Source organism: Polistes canadensis, unplaced genomic scaffold (assembly GCF_001313835.1).
Source record: "Polistes canadensis isolate GaletaPanama2010 unplaced genomic scaffold, ASM131383v1 scaffold_80, whole genome shotgun sequence".
Lineage (NCBI taxonomy): Eukaryota > Metazoa > Arthropoda > Insecta > Hymenoptera > Vespidae > Polistes > Polistes canadensis.
The window spans coordinates 391,408-417,447 of NW_014569627.1; the positions used below are offsets into that span (position 1 = coordinate 391,408).

At 37.5% G+C, this 26,040-nt stretch overlaps 1 protein-coding gene across 1 annotated transcript in view; it reads right to left on the reverse strand.

The window, feature by feature from the left end:
• Window positions 1-26,040, reverse strand: part of LOC106786734 (zinc finger protein rotund-like) — a 92,860-nt gene that overhangs the window by 60,952 nt on the left and 5,868 nt on the right. Inside the window, exons 2-3 of the mRNA XM_014748450.1 lie at window positions 4,437-4,505; window positions 4,302-4,338 (exon numbers count right to left, since the gene is read on the reverse strand). Coding sequence (XP_014603936.1) covers window positions 4,302-4,338; window positions 4,437-4,505 — 106 coding nt within the window. The remainder of the gene's footprint in view (window positions 1-4,301; window positions 4,339-4,436; window positions 4,506-26,040) is intronic.

Sequence of the window (26,040 nt, forward strand, 5' to 3'; positions counted from 1 at the left end):
GATGGTATAATGATCGTTCGCGCGCGACCCTTTTTCTTTTTTAAATAAAAAAACAAAAAAAAAAATACAGACAAAAATTACTTCCAATCGTATTACTTAAGATCTCTTCCCCCCCCCGTCTCTTACATTATATAGTTAGTTAAAATTTTTATTGCAAATTGTTTTCTTTTAATGTTTGGGGTGATACAACAACAACAACAACCCCCCGATCCCGTTGGCTATTAAGTGTTTTATCTTTTTCCCGAGAAATAATTTATTGTTTCTTCTAAAGGTGGATAAGGTAAACGGATATACAAAATCTGTTTCTATTTTTTGTTTAAATTTATATCTTCTTTAAAAGGAACTACGTGGAGTGTATTGTTAAAATTGTGCACGGTTACGCTTATTAAAATTTTCTTTGAAAATAATTGATACAATGCGTGTGAGGTGTAATGACGAAAAGATTAGAAATAAATACGTTAATATACATTAATTACATATTTAACGAGTTCAATTTGAAAGGATTATTTAGAACGAGTTAATTAAACATATAGGAAAATAATGTATTGAAAAAATTCGTACCTTAAAATCGTATATGTTGGTCAAACAACAGGAATACCTTGTGTTTTTTTCATGTCTAACAGTTGGTCATCCTTTGTTGTCCCTGTTAAAATATTTTTTAGTATCAGAATCAGTTAAATACTCATTGAAGTAAAAATAATACAAAGTAAATGACCTATTTCGAATATTAAACAATTTCAATTTGATATTGTATTAGATGAAAATAATGTCATCAATTAAAAGGAACGTTAAAACAATCGCAAAATATTAATAGAGTACTGTACTGTATTCGATTTACCTTAATTAATTGTTAATTAATCGAAAAAATGTATATTATAATCGAAAAGCACCAAGTATAAGTACGGAGCACCATCCTCTTCGAAATCCGTCGTTAGACTGGTTCATTGTCCTCTGTGAAAGTACTTTTATTCATAGTTGTTTTCCGAAGGTTATATATGTATAACATTAAAAATATTCGAAATAAATAGAATTTCCTTATACGGAAAGTCATATAAACAACGTCTAGTGAAAGTAACTTTCATAGGGGACAACGTGCCAGTCTAACCGTGTATTTCGAACAGGAAGGTAAACCAAACGTATGTTCCGTGCTTTTCGATTACAATAAACGTTTTTATCGATAATTTAATAATTAATTATAATATATCGAATATTCTAAAAAACTCTACTAACATTTTTAGATTATTTCAATGTTCCTATTCAACGATGATTTCGAGTTTCTTATTTTTATCCGATAAAACATTAGATCTGATATTATTTAATATTAGATGTACATTAATAGATATGTCATTTTTAAACAAATTTACTTTGTATTATAATTTTTAATTTAATGGATATTAAACTGATTCTGAAACTAAAAAGTATTTAAATATAATTGGATTTAAATATCAATTACTTAAGATAGATAATCGAACATTCTAATGAACTCTGCTAATATTCTTGGATTATTTTAACGTTCCTATCCAATGATGATTTGAACTTTTTGTTATTTTTATCTAATAAAATATTGGATCGATATTGTTTTAATATTCGATGTATATTAATAGATACGTCGTTTTTAAACAAATTTACATTGTAATTATTTTTAATTTAATGAGTATTAAACTGATTCTGATATTAAAAAATATTTTAACAGGGACAACAAAGGATGACCAACTGTTAGACATGAAAAAAACACAAGGTATTCCTGTTGTTTGACCAACATATACGATTTTAAGGTACGAATTTTTTCAATAGATTATTTTCCTATTTGTTTAATTCACATTTTCCAAATAATCCTTTTAAATTAAACTCGTTAAATATGTAATTAAAGTATACCAACGTATTTACACATATATCTAAACTTTTTATATTTTTCTTCACGTATTAATTTTCAAGGAAAAATTTAATAAGCGTAACCCTGTACGGATTTTAATTATCATTCGTTCTATAGATAATTAATAATTAGAAACTTGTGATATTAAACCTAATTCCAAGTAATAATTACTTAATAATCAATATTATGAATTATTCCATACATAACATATATGGTATATCTATTCGATTTAAAAACAAGAAAAAACATATTTCTAACACGAATAAAATAAATTGCATATTGATTGCTATAGATATGCATATCATTTGTATGCAACACATAATAAGAAACGTATCTGACTAGGTGCGTTTAGCAACTCTCTCTCTCTCTCTCTTTCTCTCCTTCGTATAAACGATGTGTATCTCGTATTAATGTATCAAAAATAAAATAAAAAATACAAAAAAGGAAGAAAAGAGTGAGGAGATGGAGGGGCGAAGGGGGAGGGTGTTCGACGAGGACGTAGGAAGGTCCAGCTAGTTTGCATCGTCGCGATAATGCGTATGCAAATATTTGTTCGGTTCTCACTCTACTCTTGGTACACTATCCTGAATGTTTCTTTCTTATTTTATTTCTTTTTTGTTTTGTTTTTTTCCTTTTCCTTTTTTCTTTATTTTTTCTTTTTCTTTTTCTTTTTTTTCCTTTATCGAGCGTGCCGCTCAGGTGCCGTAAACGAGAACCCGACCTATGCGAGTAGAGGGAACACGCGTGCCATTGGCAGTGAAAAACGTTTATGGTAACGTGCCTTCACCTTTTACGAGCAAAGACATCGATTACTCAATCCCTTCGAAGAGAACGAGGACGAACGCGAACGATCAAGAAAAAAGAAGACCGATCAAATAATCGAGAACACCAATGGCCTAAGACCTAGGTCATTGCCTACTACTTTTTACACAATTTACGATTATTTCCTGATCAAATCGTATATGGCTATTAGAATGTATATTTTAAATGTTTAATCTAATTATATTCGTAATTATGTTTTTATTATATTATATTATATGTTTTTTATCTTTGCTTCATTTTTTTCTTTTATATATTTTTCAATAAATTTTTTACGTGAAATTTTTTGAGTATAATTTAGTTGCATCATAGATAGAATTATTATACAAATAATAAAAAATAATAAACATATTTTTTCTCGCTTTTTTTGAATGTATAATATTTAAATAAATTTATTACGTAAAATTTTGAATATAGTTTAGTTGCATCATAGATAGAATTATTATGCAAATAGTAAAAAATAATAATCGTATTTTTATTAATATTTTTTGTCTCTTTTTTGTGTGTATAATATTTAGATAAATTTATTATGTGAAATTTTAAGTATAATTTTTTAGTTGCATTATGAATACAGTCTGTCCTAAAAATCATTTTACCGAAAAATGGCAAATATTTATTTTCAACAAGTATTTGGAGTTTCACCATTATGAGCCTATGCTTTTTTTCGAACAATTTTATTTCGATTTAAATAAATACAATGAAATCGTAGGACTGTTGCTTTATTTAATACGAATAAATACTTGAAAAATATTAACCATGAAATCTAAAACTTACATTAGACGAAATAAGATGGATATATGGAGAGTATTACTTCAGAGTTACTTCTATAGTATTTGCATAAACGGATAAAACTCATCGTACGTTCTTTCATAACTTTATCCATACAAAAGACACATTTCAATTGCGTCATATTATTTTTACATCACAGTATATGTAAATGTCGAGAAAAAAAATTTTCTAAAAGTCTTTCTTTTTTTCTTTTTTTCAAATATTCTCCAACAAAATTCGAAGTTAATAGAAAAGACGACGAGAGAATTTAATTAAAAAAGGAGACGAATACTATGCGAGAAAAAGAGGAATGAAAAGGAAAGGAAAGGAAAGGAAAGGAAAGGAAACGAAAACGTAACTGCAACAGGTGAAGTATAAAACTCGAGAGTAGGTGTTAGAAAGGTGTAAAATGTATTTAAGGTTGTTACTATTCCTACCGAGTAGCCTAAATTCGAAAAGATCGAGTTGCAAATGAAAGAAAGGGGGGTGATAAGATATCTTGGTATCGTTCGATAATAAATTTACGTTCGCACGTACTTTTTGCTTTGGCCTTAAACTCTTACTCCTACTTATTCTCTCTCTTTCTCTTGCTAACTCATTATCCTAATCGGTGATCTTACATCACGGATGCAAAGTCACGACCGGTTTCGAGAAGGAACTCGACTTCGAATCGAGTGTTTACATTGCTTTACAAGCGGGTATGAGAAATCTCGAAATCGATCAAAGGTTGTCTCGACTATTTAAAACGTGATTCTGAATGATCTCTGTTCGAAATTGAAGGAAGGAAAAAGAAAAAGAAAAGAAGGAAAGATAAACGACAAAATGATAGAAGTTTACTCACCTTTCTGTAGTTGACCATGATCCGCGTTCATTTTCGCCTGTAACAAAAAGTGCTGCGCTTCACCAAGTAGAATTAGCACGAGGCTCGCATATATTCGAGCTATTCTACTGAAATATATTCAAGTTGGTTACTAACCTCGTAACCTTGTTTCGTTCCTCGACCGCCGCCCCAGTAATCGCTTTCCTTGTCGTGAGGATTGCATTGCTGTAACATATCCAATAGAACATTTTTGCATTTCTTTTAAACGAATTTAACTAAAATAATGTATATTTATATCTTTAATGTTGTTTACATAATATAATACGCGAACAAAGAAATTTTGTATCTAAAACTATTTCGTATGTTGGTTTAAAACGTAAATGGCAAAACGTCTTTGGTGGTTTGGTGTTAGTGTCGTCCTCCACCCCGTAAACGTGCGAAATGTTCACTGTCTCGAAATAGAGAGAAAAAGAGATGGAGAATGATGAAGAAGAGAAAGGAACGTGGGGGTGGGGACGGGGGGAAAGAACTCGAGGAGGAATAATTGACGCGAGTTAGAGACACGAACGAGGACGACGAGTTGGTGGTGGAAAGGGGTGGGAGGCGGTGAAGCGCGATACGTCGGAGTAGGGGACACCTCCACCTCCTCCACCGGGTGGCAGCAGGGTGGCAGCAGGGTGAGTCGGTCTAGACACAACACAGACGAGGGTGGCGGGCCTGTGACCTTGGGCATCACTCGGCCTTCTATAGAGATAAACGAGCCAACCCCGCCGAACGAACGAGTACGACGACAACCAACGAGTACGACGACAACCAACGAGTACGATGAACGAGAATCTCTTTAACGAATTCATTCTTACATATATCCTTCTTCCAAAAAAATATCTTATTTCGTTATTATTTTATTTGTAATATCATACTGGATGTTTCTAATGATCGCGAAACTGTCCTGTTCCAGCCGTTTCTATTTAATTTTCATTACATACGTATAATATTATTATTTTTAGAATTAAGTTACACAAACTAAATGATATCTTTTTTTTCCTTTAAACAATTTCGATACGTGCATACAGAACCTGTCGGAAACCGCCTTTTCTAATTGAATACTTTTTAGGGGGGGGGGGGGTTCCTCTCCCACCTCCGTTTCTATTTTCTCGTTTTGATTTTTTTATTTTTAAAGATACTTGGGGACAAAATTTGTTCTGCATTTGTTAACATATATGAAAAAAAATTAGTATCCGCGATGTACGAGGCGTATGCATAGCGAAACATTATTTTTTAAAATAGAAATGTCAGTTTTTTCTTTTTCCTTTTTGTCTCCCTATTTCTTTTTTTTTCTTCTCCGGAATGTAAATATTAAAAGAATGTAAAACAGGTTTTATTTTCTCGCGTCATCTTGTTTTCTTTTTTCTTTGTTTTTCTTTTCTTGGCTATGAAAATTTGTTCTGAATTTATTAACATATATGAAAAAATTATTGTGTTATTTTAAGCGGAAGAAAGAAATAAAAAAGTGGTTAATAATGATTTTTCGTTTAAGTAAATATTAAAATAATGTAAAAAGAACTCTTTTATTTTAAATACCGTAATCAACCTATTTTGTAAATAAATATTAGTATAAAAACATAGAGAAAAATGAATAAGATCTGTATCAAATGTCTGCGCGAAGAGAAAAATTGAGAAAGAAATATTTCTCTAATAGATTATAGAGAATAATTTTCTTTTTGTTTTTTTTTTGTGTAGTATTTGTCATCGAACAAACGTAAATCCTTCAAACAAATGTAATCAAAATCTTGCGGATATTTAAATAAAAAAAAATCAAATCTTATTCGAGAGCATAAGGTGTAGAATTTCACGGGTCTTGAAAAGGGAAAAACCTGGCTCGGTGTGAAAACCTAGATACAAATCATTTCGAATTTGTCATTGATAAAATATAACAAATGTGAAACTAATTAATTACTTTTCACAAAGTTACCGTCCATTTTCGAGTAGAATGACGAATCGGTTTATTGATATTAAGTGTGTCCAATGGTGTCGTCGAAAGGGAGAGTATGGAGTGTTAGCGGGAGGACCCTTTTAAAGGGATTCTACGGCATAGCCATTTAAAGACGACCCTGTTTCCCTTCTCACGACCTCCTAAACCGCAGCCAACGCTCGAATGAAACGACCAAACGACCCTCCGTATCTCGCGGAACCTTGCGTGTGGTCATGTTACCTATCTATCTACCTATCTCCCCCTTCTCTCTCTCTCTCTCTCTCTCTCTCATTCTCTTTCTGTTATGTTTCTCACCTTTCGCGGTCGAGAAGCCGATAAGCTACAAGTCCAAATGTCATGATCGAACAAACGGTATTTTTACGTCATATATTATCGTAAATATCTTATATCAAATATTATAAATTATATCGTTAATTAAAAATGTCTCAACATTTGCCTATTTTTCTACGAAAAAATCCAATTCGGATGCGCGTTTTAAAAATTGTCCGTCGTTATTGATGTTTATAAGACAAGTGTTAAAGTAATATAAATTAGAACGAGTCGACACTTTTTGACGTTTTAAAGGACAACAGAAGGGTCCGGTTTAGAAAAAGGGCAGTGATCCCAAGTTTTTCTTCGCGCTACAGGTGGCCCTCGTAATCTTCTCCAATTCTTGTGAGAAAAAAAAATGTTCAAATGAAGAAGAAGGTTATGCATTTTTGCTCGAAAGTTGGACAGTTCTTTTTCCTCTTCCTTCGTCATTTTCTTTCTCTTGGTTTCTTCCCCATCCGATACTACGCAGAAAGAATCTCTGGAGAGGTTTTCACCCTCGCGGGAAATCGAGGATAGCAAAAGAAAAAAAAAGAAAAATGGAGAAGAGCTTCATGCAATGACCGAGAAAGAAAAAGAGAAAGAAAGAAATAAAGAAAGAGAGACAGAGAGAGAGAGAGATACAGTTTTTCCGGACAGATACCGGAAGTTGGCGTCCGTGTGATCTATTTCTATTTTAAAAATGAAGAACGAGGGGAACGAAAAAAAGAAAAAGAAGAAGAAGAAGAAGAAGATGATGCAGTAAGGTGGAGCCCTTGTAAGGAGACGCTTTTTAAATCCGACGGTGTGATGCCAGATGGTTCCTTTTGAATTGAACGTAAAATGTCTAAAATTGGATCTGAAATAAATGTTAGCGAAGATGACTCGGAAAGAGAGGAGAGGAGAGGAGAGGAGACGAGAGGGTGAGGTTGGGTATGGAGGATTTAAAAAAAAAATAGGAAAAGAGATAACTTCGGCCTAGGGATTAAAATAAATCGCAAAATTTTGTGTAAATTTTTTCCCAAACTTACGACTTCTGTTTTTTTTTTCTTTTTTTACTCAGATATTGTACGAACACGAGTAAATAGTAGAAAGACAAAAAAGAAAGAAACAAAATAAATAAATAAAAAGAAAAAACGTCGAATACATTGAATAGAACTTTACTCTTTCATTGGGAGGGCTCGGTTTCGTTCGATCGAATTCTATCGTCGGAATACTTTTAACACACAGAGTCGACTTTCTCCCGGTCGTTTTTCTTTCTCTTCCTCGTTCGAATGAAACATTGTCATCAAAAACGAAAAGCGACTCCCGACTAGACTCTATTTACCAAAACGGAACTCACAAAGTCAAAACGAAATGAAAGCTATAGGAGGTTTCGTTGGACGATATTCGCGTATTCAGGTGGTACGACAGTGTAAAGTGAATAAGAGTAGCCGACTAACGTTCAACGAGATCCTTCTTTTTCTCTTTTTCTTTTTCTATTCCTTTTCATTTTTCCAAAATTTATATATTATTTCAAAAGAACATTAAAACGAAATGAGACCTCTTTTATAGCAAATTATACGTAAATAACGATTTTTCAAAGTGTTGCTCGCAACCCTGACGATACATACGACTGAACCAATTTCTGTACGAACATCTATTAAAAATTCATTCAAATCAGTTAAGTAACACCACGAATATAGTAGTATGTAACTGAGTTTATGATATAGTAAAAAAGAAAATTCGAAAGGAAAGGTTTGAGGAACCTTGATATATACATATATAAGATATATGATAAAAACAAATTAGTTTCTGACGAATTATCGAGATTTCGATCGATGACGGTATTAAAATGACATTTGCAAATAACTACGACGACCGAAGAGAGGGGAAAAAAAAGGAAGAAACACGGAAAGGATAAAGTAAAAGAGGAACGTATCCGTTCGTCTTCCCCCCTCCCAACCCCAAAAAAAAAAGAAAAAAAAGAGGGATAGAAGATAGGGATTGGTTGGTAATTTGCAATTAGAAAGAAACTCGACGTTCGTTCTGGGTTTGTGGTCCGTCTCGAAACTCGACCCAATAATTTTCATCTCGGCATCAACGCACAACGATATCCGCTTTAAAGTACTTTCCGCCGTTCTAACCGTATCGAGGTAGGAGAATAGCTGGCGGTAACGACTACGGCAACAGCCCTTAGGCGCATCCACTGCGAGCTGGCAACTCTCTCTCTCTTGGGAAAAAAAAAAGAAAAAAAAAAGTAAAAAAAGAAAAGAAAAGAAAGAAAGAAAGAAGGAAGGAAGGATGGAGAACGAGGAGAGAGAAAAGGGGTGGAAAGGGGGTGCGAGGGAGTATAAAAATAAAGGGAAGAAAAAAGGGAAAAAATGTGGAAAGAAGAGATAGAGATGGGATATGGAAAGAGAAGAGAAGGGGAGAGAGAGAGGGAGAGAGAGAGGGAGAGAGAGAGGGAGAGAGAGAGAGAGAAGACTCGGATTGGTAATCCAACCTACCGCGAGCAGCTCGAAGGGAAGATAAAGAAAAGAAAAAAAATACATTTTAGCTCGCATCCAGGCACCGCAGCGGCGCTTCGCCATCTCTCTACTCTCCCTCTTTTATACTTCTTTTTCTTTTCGTCTCTCTCTTTTTCTCTTATCCTCTCTTCATCTCCTTCCTTTTTCCTCCGCAAGCGTAGGTGGTCGGACCGATAGTCGAGAGAGCGTCCCGATAGCAAAAGGACGCCGACGCCCGGCGTCGGTGGGTGGGTGGTTAGGTATGTAGGTAGGTTGGTAGGGTGGTCGGAAGGGAAAGAAAAAAAAAGGAAAAAAAAAAAGAAAAAACAAGAAGAAAGAGAGAATCAAAAAGATAGAGAAGGAACCGGGGCGAAGGGGCGGGGGTGGAAAGTGGTGGAGGAGGAAAAAAGAAAGGAGCTGTGGGTGCGGTGGGATGAGGGAGAAAACGGGAGGAGAAGGGACGCACGGCGGATGGGGAGGAGGATGAGATGGGGGCGAAGGGGGTTGGAAGGTACGTTCGCCGGCCCGGTGGAGGAGTACCGAAAGAGGTTAAAAAAAAAATGCGGGAGCCGAGAAAACGGGAGGAAAAAATCGGCCAGTCTCTCTCCTCCGAGAGAAGAGAGGAAAAAAGAGGGAAACGGGGGTGAGAGGGAGAAGGAGGGAGGGACTGGCCACGGGAGCAGGACGGGTAGACGTACGTACGTACGTATAAATAGTGTGGGCGAAATAAAGAAAGAAAGAGAAAGAAATGGAAGAGGAGGGAGAGAGAGATGGTGGAGGAGCCGGTGGAGGAGTCGGTGGAGGAGTCGGCGGAAGGAGGAGAATAAGGGGTGGGGAATAAGAGGGCACATCGTGCACATGCGTGACCGTCCGTCCGTTCGCGTACGAGGCGGCGTGTATTGATCAGCCAAAGAGCGCCACGACGCCGGGCGTCCTTTCTGCGAGCCTTGCTTTTTTCGGCACGGTGGCGGTGGTGGTGGCGGTGGTGGTGGCGGCGGCGGTGGCGGCGGCGGTGACGGTGGCGGCCGAGAAAAAGACGGGCGGAGACGGAGGGTGATTTTCTCTCGCGAGGCTGCCTCCTGGGGGCGCCACGACCTAGCCCAACGGACGCCGCGAACGGATGCCCTGCGTGACGTCACTCCCTCGCCCAGTCCCCCTTCAAACCCTTTTCTCGCCCTTACCCTCAACCCTCAAACCCTCGATCACCGACGCGACCGCCGTCGCGACGACCTTACACTGCTCTTTTCTATTCCAAAGTATTATAGGCGGATCCGTAGGAAAAGATTTTTACCACCCTTTGCTGCGTTCCTTTGACGACGATAAAACAACGATTCGATCCTTTCCTCTTTTTTTTTTCTTTCTAATTCGATAACAAATTTTTCTAAGAATCCTTTTTTTTTTTTTTTATTTTTTTTCTTATTTTTATTCGATCAACCGCGCGGAAAAATATCTTTTTTTTTTTTTTTTTTTTTTTTTTTTTTTATAGGAAAGAATAAAAAAAAACAGTTACCGTGTTTTACCTCCCTTCGAAATGTTTTCCTTCCAATAAATACTTCTTCGAACGTTCTTACGTTTCTCTGCTCTTTTTTCTTTTTCCTTTTTCTTTTTTCTCTTTCATCATTCTTTCTTCCTTCCTTCCTTCACTTCCTCCCACACTTTGTACTCTTCTTCTTCTTCTTCGAAAGAAGTCGAAACGAGGCAACGAGAACTGTAGTAGTAACGTTCAGCCCTTGTTATTCCACTCTCGAGCGTTTGCAACTTGTCAAGGGTACGCCCGTTTCGCGCATTCTTTAATTTAAGTCTTGGTTACAATTGCGATTTACCGTGCCTAACGACAGGGCGTCAAATATTTTTTCGCAAACGTGTGAACGGAATTAAAGGGAAGAAAAATATTCCCTAAGCCCCAAGAAAAAAGAAAAAAAAGAATAAAATAGAAAGATGTAATCGAGACGAGCTTAACGAGCGTTAAATCGTTTCATCGAAGACGAGGAGGTAACTTTAAATACTTGCGGTTTTTCTTCGAGAAAGACAGACAGAGTGAGAGAGAGATAGAGAGAAAGAGAGAGAGAGAGAGAGAGAGAAAGACAGAGGGTGAATGTCTCCAAGGAACTTGATATCTTCACAGAAAAGGTTGGTTACAGAGGAGGAATGGCCGAGAGGTCTGAAAAAACTTCGACCTCGAGTTTCTCGCGAGTATCGGCGACTCTCGGTTAAAGTGGTGGTGGTTGCGATGGTAGTACGATGGTGTACGCTCGTTCGTCAGCCAGTCGACGAGAAGATCCAATGTTTGGAGAGGACTACTTAATTCCTAATACCTACTAAGGGCGATGCACTAACGATCTCTTCTCTCGCTATCCACCTTTTAGCCTGATCATCTTTCGAGTGAGTTGCGTAAGCAGATACATCACGATTCATCTCAATTTCGTCATTGTTACGAAGTATGTGAAACGATTAATATGTTAAATACAGAAGAATTCGATGGCATTTTATTCGTCAGAATTTGTCGAATATTTAATTATCATAGATCTGATGAAAGAAAATGAGATGAAATGAGAAACGTCTAAGGTAGAGATATTTTGAAAATATTAAAAAAAGAATTTTCTTCAACGTGTTATTTATTACTCGGACACGCCGAAATATTTCGTAGTAGTCGACGAAGCGAAAGAAAAATGGTGTTTTCATCTTCTTCTTTTTTTTTGGTTATAGCAATCCGATCACGGAGTCGAATTTCGAGTCTGACAGTAGAGAACCGAAGATCGAAGGGAACCACAACTATGCGAGCTAGCTGTTAGTTCTTGGACGATTCACGGCGAGGTTTCTGATAAATCGTCAGCAGCTGCCAAAACTAGCTTTTCAAGGGTTACAAGAAGAACACGTGGCCTTCGTGCCGTAAAGAACCGTGGAAAGAATTATTTTGACTGTTGATCTACTTGGACACCGACGCATTTTCTTTATCCTTTAGCGATCTTAAATGGCTGCAGGATGCAGCTTTCCCCTTCAACATTTCATACAGAATTTTCTCCGTGAATTGAATTCGAGATTACGTTTACTATCTCAAAATTGAAAAGAAAGAAAAACGAAATAATAAATAAAGACGTAGAGGAAAAAAGTTTACACGCGAGTTTATATGTTATTCTAAAATAAGACGAAGAAAAGCTAAGAAAATACAAGTAAAGAAAAGTTGTAAGAATCGATAATATCGAAGCAACGGATTTAGATAGGTCTTATAATATAGTGCGTCATATCAAATGAATATTATTCCTTCGTTATAAGTTTAAAACTCAATGAACTAACGTCGAAACATTTAGATGCTCTTAAGCTTTATCAGTGAAAAGATGCATTCAAAGTAGATTATCGTGACTCGAGAATCCACTCCTTTCCCTTTCCCTTCATTCAAGGGAATATACATGAAACACACATGTGTTCCCACAGGGTGTCGAGACTGGTATCGCTTTCGTAGCTGTTTCTTTTTTTTTTCTTATATATATATTTTTTTTTTCACTGAACTTAGAAACGCCTAAACGACGAGACACGAAGGGTGGGCCAATGACGCACATGTGGTCTGTATCACGTTCGTTCTCCTTCTCATTCTCATTTATTCTCTCCCTCTCTCTCTCTCTCTTTTTATCTATCTATCTACTCGGAGACAGACGAGAAGGAAGGAGAGAGAAAAAGGGGGGAATAGAGAGTGATAAAATTCAACAGTTGGCTCCGAATGGGGGCTCCTCACTCTCTCTCTCTCTTTCTCTCTCTCGTTCACTCGTTCGGTCTCTTCACGCTCTTGGAAAACTCGAATGCAGTGGCTTGATAGCTGATCGGGATTTACGTGCCAACGTTACGCCCGTGGGGGCTATCTGCCAATGAACTATTTTGAAATTATCGATTGTGTCGAAAATTCTTCCACAAAAAAAAAAACGTTGTCCGAGTTATTTCAGAATATCGAATATCAGATTAACGTCATATTCTATACGCTTCTTTTTTTTATTATTTACATCGTAGTAATAAATCCAAATGCGTACTACATTGTAATTATTCTATACATGTAATACGAATGGTAACAAACGAGTACTATCAAAATTGTAATACGTAGAAAAAACCTCTTCTCGTCAAATTAAGTAAGAATAAAGTGTCGCCGCCGTTGTGAACAACTTGTTAAAAAACTCTCTCTCTCTCTCTCTCTCGCTTTTTTACAAAGAAGACAAATCTTTTCTTGTATCCTTCTGTTTAAGTTAGGGGCTGGCGCAACGATATGATCGTTGACCTAAAACCGTGGAGTAAAGGTAGACGTGGTCGCGACGAGTTTAAGGGTTGCCAATGGGAGAGAGAGAGAGAGAGAGAGGTTGCCGTCGTGCACGCGGGCGGCAACGGGGTAAGAGATCTGACCCAGACGAGTTTTTCCGACGGTTTCCCGGGGGTTTCTCCTATTTTTCTCGCTCGTAACGTCGTGCGGTGTGTGCGCTCGGGTTCTGCAGACAATTCGCAGTAAAATTTTTACAGCCGGCCCCTTTCCCCCTCCCGCTCCTCCTTCTTTTTCTCGTCGTCCCCCTCTCTCCATCGCCGTCCCGTTTTCCTCCTCTCCCCCGGAAACCCCTGGTCCGCCACCCCACGTCGTCCGCGACAGCGACAGCAGCACCAACGGAGGATGGAGTTGGTACGAGGGGGGTGGAATGGGAGCAAACGGATGAAGTGGGGTGGGTTTTGGGGTGGCGAGGTTCAGACGCGCGGAATGGCCGCGGCCTGCTCGCGGAAACACATAAACCTATACGTTCTGGCTGTCTACCTACGATCTCCAATCTCCTCATCCTCCTTCTTCGTCTCCACGTACATGACTACTACTACTACAGCAGCAGCAGCAGCAGCTTCTCCTTCTCCTTCTCCTCCTCCTTCTCCTTCTCTTCATTCTCTCTCCAGACGCATTTCGCCGTCTCTCTACTTTATTCGACCTTTTTACCATTTTTCATATTATATTTATCTCTGGTTCACCTTCGAGTATCTCGTTATAGTTTTACGTCGAGAGACGAGAAATACTGCTGCTGCTCTCTTTCTCTCTCTCTGTTGCATTTTTTTGTTGCATCGGAGGGCCCTTCTTCTTGTTCTTTCGATATAGATTGAAACGTTTTTTTTTCTATCATTTTTATCCCTTTTTTTTCTTCCTTTGCTTTGCTTTGATTTCTCTTATTTTTCGTTTATCTTTGTTTTCTTACGTTTTGCTATCGGCATTATTTTTAATTATAATTTTTAATATATAAGAAGAAGAATACAATTTATTATTCTTAACCCTTATCTCGAATTATTTCATTTTTGTGTCGTACCAAGCCGAAAGAGTATATTTTTTCTTTGGCTCACTTTATCCTCCTATCTTCTTCGCATGAGTCTACCAAACGTCGTACTTTACATTCGAGTGTGCTCGTTATAGATTTACCTTAGTAAAAGAAATATTTTTTCCTACCTTTCTATCAACAACCTCATTTTGATATATTTCTTTTTGTTTCCCAAACGATTCGTACATTAATTTATCTTTCTTTTCTTTTTCTTTTTCTTTTAAGAAAAGAATATTGTCTGTTAGATTAGATACATTATAAGAGGATAGACGGTGAATCGGTTTTCGATTTATAATAATAATGAAAAGAATGGGGAGAGAAAAAGAGAGAAAGAGAAAGAGAGAGAACGTGGGAGTTTTATTCGTTCCTCAATTGCAAATATCTTACTCTAAGAAATTCTTCCTTAAATCGCAAATAAAATTCTACCGAGTTTATGCGTCTCGTGAAGAAACTTTAGAGCGGGATCGCGGTATCCTTCGAGACTGGGCTGGACGATGAATATAACAGAGAGAGAGGGAGAGAGAGAGAAGATCCTAGGCCCGAAGAATAACCGCGACCTGGTCACGAAAAAACCATAAAACTCATACGTCTCTGCAGTCTATAGTTTGAATCTCAAATCTCGAATCTCCATTGTGCGTCCTTTTCTCCTATCTTCTTTACTTTTCTTTTTTTCCTTCTTTCCCTTTTTTCAGAAATATTTTATATTTTTAATATTTTAAAGAAATGAAACAAGACAAAGGTCCTCGATTATTTCGTCAATTATTTGTTTAACCCTTTGAGTGAATACTTTATTACTAGTGTGTTTGTTTTCTATGACTGATTTTACTAACCCACCCCCATGTTTAATAATAAATTATATTTAATAATTAAAGTTATTTGTTTATTAGATAATTTGAATGTGTGTAACAAGATTGAAAAGAATATTACATTATTTGCATTTATATCGACAAACATAACGTAATAATAATCCACGCTGGGAACTTTTATCAAACGTATATATATATATATATAAAGATTATTTTTCTGTTTTTTTTTGTTTCTTTTGGTTTTCATCTTTCGAGATATCTTTAATTCTTCGTTACTATTTCTAGAGGAGAATATGTTGAAATGGGGAGAAAGGGGAAAATAAACGGAGTAGAAGGAGAGTTTGATTTCTTTGGTCGTCTCATCTCGCGGTAAAATTTCTTCGAACGCGATAAGCGGACAAAGTCGACGAAGGATTTACGTCGGGTTAAGAAAAATCGAATCTTGACTTTTAAATTTTAACGGGTACCACGTGAGGGTGGAAAGTTAAGAAGGTCGTGATATTTATGTGAACCGATAGTCTCGGGTGTCGAAGCTGGCACGTATTATCTGAACGAAATATAACTCCCTCGAGGGTAACCCCGGGACTGGGAAAGACTTTGAAAATTGTGCTAGACAAAAAGACGACGTTTCCTTGCAATCAAACGTATCTCAACGTTATTGGCCGCCTAATATTTTACATTAATTACAAAGTCTAATCGATGAGAATTTTGCGTATCGAAAGAAAGAAAAAAAATCGAAGCATTCGGTAATTTTACGAATTAAAAGTTAATCACAAAAATGTGTCTGCATTCGACAATAATTATGTAAAAAATATGAAGTTTGACTAAGGAAGATGCGTATAATATTAAATAAAATGATTAGAAACCCGTCCTCGTTTTCAGTTAACCCAAGGAAGAAAGAACAAAGTTTTAAGTCTCGTAAGTTTCGATAAAGCTTCACGGTATTTTCGATAGAAGCAGAGAGTAGAAACTCGTTTGGCAAAAATGTAGTAGGAAAAGGGCTGTGTAGGACGAGGAGGAGAGTTACAGAGGAAGAGAATTATTTGAAAGAACCTCGGCGTTTTCTTTTTTCGACACTAACCGCGGGAGCCATCGAGTTCCAAGGACGAGTGGAAAGTGGAAGCTTTTCCGGATACGTCGGTGCGAGGAAAAAGTCCTTGTGCGGTGCGGTGCGGTGCGGTACGGTACAGTACGGTACCGTGCGAAACCTCGACGAAAGGGTAGAACGAACCAGAACTGAAGGGTCTTTACTTGCTCGAGAAATAATTCCGTGCTATTCCTGGGTAGGTACAGTCTACTTCAACGAAATAGTAAAAAGGAAAAGGTTCCTCCTACCTCTGAAGTAATCTCTCTCATTCGATTAATTTGTGATATAATCGAGATTATCGTTAGTAGATGTTCGATCTACTTATTTTTCATCAAACTCATCGGTGCTTAAAAACGTTCTGAAACGTTCCAAAAACGTAACCCATATATAAGTAAAGCTCCCCTGTGCTTCTCCGTTTGAATTTTTAAGTAGGAAGTACGAAGGGCAAATTTTCGTTTACGCTGAAACACAGGGAAAGAGGAAGAGGAGGAGAGAGAGAGAGAGAGAGAGGGAGAGAGAGAGGAAAAAAAACCGTCGCAATTAACGTTAAAAGGTTCCTGGACACTTCAAACTCAAAACTCTCGTAAAATCCGTGAACCGCGAGCACGCTCGCTGCTAGTTTTCAAAAGGGCCACGTGATTCCCTTTACATCCAACTTTTCGTTTGACCGACTTTTCTGCTTCCACGACCTTAAAGGACTGAAATTTACCGACGTAGTCCTTATTTTTAGATCGACGTTTCTACATTTTCGACTTGGAATGAGAGAGAGTGCGAACGAATGTTTAACGAAATAACAAAAACAAAAAGATACAAGAAAAAAAAAATAAACTAACTAAATGTGTACAAAGTCGATAACGAGTTTTCCGAAAGAATAAAGAACATAAAAAGAAAAGAAAAGAAAAATAAAGAAAAGCGAAAATAAAAGAAAACGAAAAAGGGGAATGGAAAAGAAAAGAGAACAAAAAAACAAAACGAAAAATAAAATGAAATAAAATAAGAGGCAAAATACTATATATACACTGATAATTAACAACGATGCATATAAAGCGCGCGAGCGTGCATTTACGTACACACGTGCACGTGATTAAAAAAATAACGAGATAGCAGCCTCGACGCTTCGTGAAATTCTTTCGGCGAGAAAAAGGGGGAAAAGACATGGCGAAGTGAAATAAAAAAACCAAAAAAGAAAGAAAAAATTAAAAAAAAAATAAAAAATAAAGGAAACAAAAAGAGAGAGAGAGAGAAAGAGAGAGAGATAAAAGAAGCGCATTCGTGAAAGAATTCGAGAATAAAATGAAATTCCCTTTACCTTGGGGAAAAAATATAGGTGATCGCTTTTCCAGCGACCACCACCACCTATTCTTGACTCGATGCTCCGATAACATTTGGAAGGGATATACATACATGTATAGGTAGGTACACACGTATAACATACGTGTAGTAAGTACGTACGTACGTACGTTGGAAAACGAATCGAGCTTCGTCGTTCTTGAAACGCGTCGAAATGAAATTCTCCGAAGGTCGGCCAACCAACCACTCTTTCGCAGGACTCTTCTTGTGCGTGTTAACCCTTTGCCCTATTTCCACTACCCATCGATAATATATATATGTGTGTGCAAAAAATTAAAGACGAGATCTCTCGCTGTGCGATAAATAATTATTAACAATAATAATAATAATAACAAAACGCATAAATATAATCGAAACGCTCCCTACATTAGATTCGTATAATTTTTAAGAGAAGATTTATTAAGAAGCCAAAAAGAAAAAGAAAAGAAAAATGAAAAAATAAAAAAGAAAGTAAAAATGATGAGGCAACCCTTTGTCCTAGTTTTCAAGGTCCGGGCAAGTTAAAGGAACGTTGGCGTACCTTAGTAAGGAGACTCGTCTCCCGTAGCGGAGAATAGAAGGGGTTAGAGAAGAGGGTTGATACGATGAGGCAAAAGAAAAAGAGAGAGAGGTAAAGAGAGTTGTAAAGAGGGTGGTGGTGGTGGTGGTGGTGGTGGTGGTCGGGGGTGAGTAGGTCAAACTTTACGACTCTGCCGTCTAGACGTCGTTGCGCCCCGTACGCGGCAGTAAAACCGTTTTAAGGGGCTGTTTTACCGGTGCACTCGCTCGGTCCGACCTGTTCGAGCGAGAGGTGGCGAGAAAAAGGGGAATGAAAAAGGGTTTTGCGTCTAGTCTGGACGAGAAAACCACCCCCCGCTCCCTAGCCTCGATCTTTCTCCCTCGTTCTATGCGTTCTATGTCCTCTCGGGGTTGTCCACCTATATATATATATATATATATATATGTAATTTTGAAAATAAATAAGATAGAAAGGGAAAGAAAATAAGTAGGTGACAAATAAGAAAAAGACGGATAGAACAAAAAATAGAACGAAGAGAAACAGATACATTCGGCAAAAGAGAGAGAAAGAGAAAGAGGATGTTTCTCTGTCTTATTATCGATCCTTTCAGAAATCGAAGTGATCTTTTCTTGAAATACTGTTCTTTCGAAATGAGAATACGATGCTGTCCAGTACCATCCCTTATATCTTTTTGAAGGAATGAAACAAAGAGAGAAAGAGAAAGAGAGAGAGAGGAATGTTGTCGTGGCACCGCCCTCCGACCTTTTTGATTTATGCTCGTGGTCTTCTGATGGTACTGCGAGGACATTTTAAAGAGGACTCTTCCTGCCGAGAAAGTACTTGGCGTGAATGCTCTTACTTTTCCCGGAGGAGAAAGAACGAAGATTAAGAAAAAAGAGCCACACACACGTGTATATATGCATATATATATATATATATATGTGTGGGTATGCGTGTATGCACGTATTATAGCGAAGGGGTGGCTGAGGGAGAGCAACGATGCCGACAGATTCCCGTTAGGAACAGACGAGCGTTTGTTTCGCAATGTATGAGAGAATATGAAAGAGAAAGAAGGAGGCCGAGGGGGTAGAGATAGAGGGAGAGAGAGAAAGAGGGGAGGAAAAGGGGAAGGGGAAATTCTTGAGTAGCATTTCTCAAGAGGTACTTCTTCAAACGAGAAGAATATCGTGTGCGACACCAAGGTTCGAACCTTCTAATGGGCTCGATGACGTCTTCACGGTACGACAGCATCGACGACTTTCAAGTGCTATTGCTAGATCGAATATTCTAACGTTAATAAATTTTTTTTCTTTTTTCTTCTTCTTTTTTTTTTACGTTTTATATATATATGTGTATGCAAAAATACGTAATGCATATTAAAATATTGTATGTAATATATTAAACTATTATTTCGTTTTTATGTGTATATATATATTGAAAAATTTGTTATTGAATTTTTGTCTTTTTTGATACATTCTATTTTCAATGATATTTTATTCTAATAATAATATTCTAAGAAGATGACGCGCACGTTGAGAAGGGCATTTTAGTTTAGATCAAAAAGCTCTAGATTTAGGTTCACGTTTGAAGATAAAAACAGCGAACCATTGGTCAGGGCCGTAAGCAGGTGCCCGCACCTGTCCATTGTACGATAGACGAAAGAGAAAGAAAGAAAGAGAGAGAGAACACATCCGGAGGGTGCCACCTGCCTGCTATATATATACATATATATATGTAAGAACTTGCTCGCAAATATTCTTCGAGGCTTCGAAATTTTGCGGTGACGAACTTGAAATTACGAATCATTCATCAGCCGTCGTTTATACTTAAGTCAGATTTTTTACTTTAACGTTGTAATTCAATCTTTCTTCTTCGATCTACTAACTTTTCCTTTCATCGAGTTTCATAGGTTGGTTACTTCACGATAACGTATCCTTTGACCTCGATCCTTTCGATCCTTCCAATCGAAAATAGAGAAAAGGAAGGAAGGAAGGTGATTTCACACGTCGTCAATACCCGATTCTCAGTCAACGAATCGTTGAGATATGACTGATCATCGATCGTTATTGGATCGACATTAAGGAGGTCAGAAATTGTACAGGGACGTAAGAAAAGTTATGTGTCAGTCAGGTAGTCTTTCGGTTAACCTTATACCTGATCGACCCAAATCATTCGTAACGGATGGGAGGGAAACACCATAATGACGTAATTACATCTTCTTTCTCGTCTTTCTTAAATTCAGAGCCAAACTGAAGCGTTTCAATTATTATCATTTTTCTTTCGTTAATTTTTTTCTATAATAGTATATACATTTGTTTTATTTTTTTTCGTTCTACGTTCATTTATTAATATAGTATATTGAGAACGGATTTCATTTATATATCGTTGAAAGGTTTCAGCGTATTCTATGTGATTAAAAATTCAAATAATACTGTTATATTTATATATATATTAAATATGCAAATGTAAGATGGTAAATACTTTATCACGAAGTTTTAACGAAGATATTAAAATTATTATTGATTTATTGTTAGATTTCTTATGAAAAAATAATATTGAGAGTGATTGTATTCATTATCAATGATCATCACTATTATTTTAATACTAACTAACTTTTTACATGTATTACTTATACTTACTATTATTTTAACAAAGTTACTATTGTAATTCTATGTATCTTGGTGGAATCAAAATGAAACATACTGTATATCAGTACATATATCAGTTTGTTCGGCAAATAATTTTTGAAATTAAAAAAGGAACGATTAGGTTTCATTAAACGCGAACTAATTAAATTACATTTTAAACAATGTGATATATAATTATATTTAGATAAACAGTACCTTACATTCTAAATGAATAATTGAAAATGAATGGGAATCAAGATAGAATATGAGAAACGGAAATATCTATTAAATACAAAAATAACATATTTCATCTTGTTGAAACGTTAAATGTATGTATGTATGAGTTTCGAACGAATACATCCAATAATACCCCAAAGACAGAGAGAGAAAGAGAGAAAGAAAAATCAGATCGTCAATTTTAAGAGCCCGATAGGGAAGTAAGGAATCCATCCTGTTTATTATCCTTAGAAAGGGGACATTTTTACCAGATAGTCCAGAAGAAGAACGTTCTACGTTAGTATAGTAAATATTACGTAGAAAACGATTCGGCATTGTACATTTCTTCAAAGTGCTTCCTTTTTCTTGGCGCCTTTTTTTCTATCGATATCTATCTCGCCTTTTTTCTTTTTCTATTTCACGTTTTTCTTTTTTTTTCTTTTCTTTTCTTCTTCTTCTCTTTCTCTTTTTCTTCGCAGCAGCGCTGCTCCTTTTTCCTGGGTCGAATATCGATCCTGATATTTCTACTTGCTTTTTTTTTCCTTACGAACGGGGCGTCATTTCCAGATCCCCTTCGCGTTCGTCTTTTTTTCTTTCTTTTCTCTTCTTTTCTCTTCTTTCTCTACTTCTCTACTTACTCTTCTCTTTCTTTTTCTGCTTCGCGGTTGTACGACGCGGACCAATATTTTTCGATCGTGCGATAAAATATTATCGGTCTTTCGGCCGAGTTTGACCTCGACTAGAAGAAACGAAAGAAACCGAGAGAGAACGCTTGTATACAAGTGTATGTGATGTATATACGTAATGTGTGCGCACATGTGTGTAAGAGCGAGAAAGAAGCTTGGTAAAATAATTAAATTGAAAAGCGTTCGCTTATCTCTCAAGAGCATCCCTCCGTCCCATCCTTTAACCTGCTCCCAGCCTTACCACCCCCCCCCCCACACTCTATCTAGACCCACTCTCTTCTTTCTATCTCTATTCCCATCGATTGATATTCTTTCAAGATGAAAACGAGAAGAGAAAGGATAACGGGAATAACGCGCAAAGGAAAGAACGCGAAGAATACTAGGGGGAGGGTTTGGGGTGGGGGAGAATTTAACAAAAGGACTCGTAAAAATGAAAGAATAATAACCTTCGGACTTGCCGCGAGAACTCGAAAGAGACAGAAGCGAACACGTGAGCGAGCGAGCGAGCAAGTGAACGTGTGTGTGTGTTGGGTGCACGCGCTCGCGCGATTGGAATGTCGCGATGTTCGCGAATATTTTTCTATCGAACATTGAAAATCTCTTTTCATCGTTAGCCCGTATCAATCTTCAAAGCTCGACTCGCTTCTCTCCATTTCTTTCTTTTACTTTTTTTTTCCTCTTCTTTCTTCTTTTTCTTTCTTCTTTTTCTTTCTTTCTTTTTTTTCTTTTTTCACCCTCGCTCTTTTCCTACCCTTTTCTCCCACTCCCTTCGTCCCACTCTGCTACTCCTCCTCCTCCTCCTCCTTCCCCAGCCTCTTCCTCCGCCTCCTACTCCTTTTGCCCTACCTCTCTCTCTCGCTCTTTTTCTCTCTTTTTCTTTTTTTTTTCTTTCTCTCTTTCCCCTTTCCTTGCCCTCTCCTCTCGAAGCCCCTTCCCTCCTCCTTTTTCTCTCGGTTCAATATCGATCCTGGCCTATTTTCCTTTTTTCTTCCGCAAGTTCCACCCTTTTCTCCCTTTTTCTGTTTTCATCCAAGTACGAACAAGAACGTAATTCGCTTTCGCGTAGCCTCTCTCTCTCTCTCTCTCTCTCTGTCTCTCTCTCTGTCGCTCTCGCTGTCTTGCCGCTCCGTCCGGTTTATATAAATATTCTTCTCTCGGCGTCCGCGAGAAGCGAAAAATTACGGTGCGGAAAATTTTCGGTAAGGAATGCTCGAATATGTATGCATGCACGTACGCACGCACGTATCCTACACGGTATTGTATCTATGTATAATATATATATGTATCTTGTTCTCCCAACCTCCCTCCCACCCTCACTTTTTATCTTGAAAAAAGGTCTTTCTTGCATTTAAGTAAGTATATACCCAGAGATACGTATCCAACCCATCATCACAGCTATATACTTTATTTCTTTTCACTTCTTTTTTTCTAATATATATTTTTCGATTTTGTTATTTTTGTTAGATCCCAACCAACCCCAACTCCCCCCTCAATTTCCTCTTATTCTCTACCACTTATTTCTTTCATTCTTGTTGTTTGATAAATTTAGGATCGATAAATAATTAGGAGAATTGTCGGTGTTCCTTCGGCTAAAAGGTTCGTCGAGAGACGACAACTACTACGACGACCGACGTCGCTGTGGTGGTTTCGTTTCGATTGGAGCTTCGAAAGTACATTTACCCGGTTGCTTTTTTTTTTGTTGCTCAGTCCCCCGCCCCTCGTCGCTTTGACCACCCATCCTCCCCCAACTTTTTCTGCTACCTATATCGATCTTCATTAGTCTCCATGGCCGACGTACTTTCAACGTCGTCTTCGTTGTCCACGACGATGCGCTCAAACTTTTCCTCAGGGTTTTACGTTCGTTGACAACTATGTTTGGCGAACGTACGTACAAACGTGTACGGTGTGCCACAACGACGACTATCGCAGTTAGAAAAAACAAACTTTATCGTTCAGCCATGGGCGAACGATCCGTCGTCGTAACTAATTTTTTCCAAAACTACGAAAAAACTTTTTCTTCGGATCGCGTGATACCCCCCATTTGAAAAAGTACTGATTCGTTCTTTTACCCCCACCTACCATTCAGCTACCTTCTACCACCCCGTCCTTACCCACCATATACCCACCATATATACACCTAACGTTTTATTATCGACCACGACGACGACGACGACTTTCTGCTCTCTTCAATTTATTTTTTCCAATAGTCTCGCCGAGCCTTCTTTCTTTTGCCGCTGTGTTCGATATAAGAGAGCGGGGACGAATAGAAGGAACGTTCCTTTTGAAATCTATCAAATATCAGGAAAATGGCGGGGACATTGGCAACTATGGCTCCTCAAAGCGTCCCACCAACGTAGCTGCTCTCGTTTTTTCTTCTTTTGCTTGCTTGCTTTTCTTTCTTCCTTTCTTTTTTTATTTTTATTTCTCTCTCTCTCTCTCTCGCCTCATCTTTTTCCGGGGTCAAATATCGATTCTGATATTTCCAGGACCATTTTCTGTTTCCTCGGACAGATGTTAGCTCTTCACCCTTTACTATTCCTCCTTTCCTCCCTTCCCTCCTGCCCCCTTTTTCTTCCTTATTTTCTTATTCTCTCATCCTACTACGTTCAGAGGGAATTCGAAAAGAGAAAAGAAACTTACGGTAGACCGAAAAAGAAGACATAGCGAAAACATAGCTAAGCAGCTTTTAGTAACGAGCTTTGACTGAATTTATCCTTCCCTTCCTTCGTTTCCCTTACCCTTTCACCCTCTCCCTCTCCCTCTCTCTTTCTTTCGTGGAAAGTTGAAAGTCCTTGGAGAACTGCTATGAAACTTGCTGGAGATCTAAACTGTGTGACGTAAGAAAGAATTGAAAAGTTTAATCGTTGAAGTTGCGAGCTTTCCCTGAATTTTCACTTATGCTAGTACCTTTTTCTCGTGGATAGAAATAAGATTCTTTTTTCGCGCGAACTCTCAACTAAGGTAGGTAGGTTGGTAGGTTGGTAGGTAGGTGGATAAGTAGGTACCTAGTTTCTCGAGAAAATCCTGCCACGATAAGCGGCCTCTTCGTTTGCTTGCTCGCTCACTCTCTTTCTCTCTTTTTCTCTCATCCTCTCTCTCCCCCCCCCTCTCTCTCTCTCTCTCTCTCTCTCTCTCTCTCTCTCTCCCTCTTACGCTCTGTTACATCAACTTCAGTCAACAACATCTCTAATCTACACATCCTACGACTATATCCTCTATTTATAAATTTATTTTCCTCTATCGATGAACGTTAAACTTTAAAAATAACGTCGACGACAAAGACAACGAAAACGAAAACAACGACAACGGCAACGACAACGACAACGGTTACAACAACAACAAAAAAGCATGGCGTCGATTTGATGGATTCATAATTTCATGATTAAATTGAAAATAATCATAAATATTGTTCTTATAGTCAATTTACTTTGACGTTGATCGATGTAACGATCTATACTAATGTTATAACTAATGTAAGTGCAATTGCGTTTCGAGCATTGATGGCAAAACTCGGTGTCGATTAAAATGAATATGCAATCAATGTTAGTATAGGTATACATATATCCTTATATGTATACGTATACGTGTATTCTTTATCGGGTACGTAATTGAAAAATGATTTGTAATATAAATATAATTATAACGATTCGTCGAACCGTTCGGGGGTTTTTTATTTTTCCCACGAAATCCACGTTCGTTTATTCGTTCGTTTATTCGTTCGTTCGTTCGATCGATCGATCTAACCACGGTAGCGTCTGCTACTCGTCATTCGAAAAACACGTGGCCCCTCTAAAACACTGGCTCTACTGTTTCTCTCCGTGACGTTCTATCCTATGCGCGAGCCTTTTAATGAGCCGACAACATCTACCCGAGGAGAACTAATTCGTTCCTTTGAACCGTGGACGCCTGCGTCTCTCCGAAAAGGGCGACCGTTTCTTTACGACGTTTCCTTCGGGGTTCTCGTAATGGCCGCTAATTAAAAAATTATCTTCTTCTTCTTCTTCCTCCTCTTCTTTTTCTTTTTCTCCTTATTTTTCTTCTTCGCGACCACCGTCGCTCGTATTTAATTCACGTGTTTCGTCTACCCACTTATTTAAAATGTAGTCAAATTCGAGTGTATACACGTTTAAGATCCGTCTCTACTTGACGACACGTATACGAACGCAAAATATCTTTTAAAACGTTTAAATTATCGTTTAACGATCGAATACAAGTGTACGTAACCAACATGTTTGTTACGCGCGTATTGAGATACGTTAGAATTATTATCTAAAAATAATCAAATCTTTAGCGTCGAACCAAAATATCTATCGTAAATCATCGTACTCTACGGTTTTGTTTAAAATCTCTTTTTGGGGTTTACATCAAAAAAGAAAATCGATTACGGCACAACCTGTC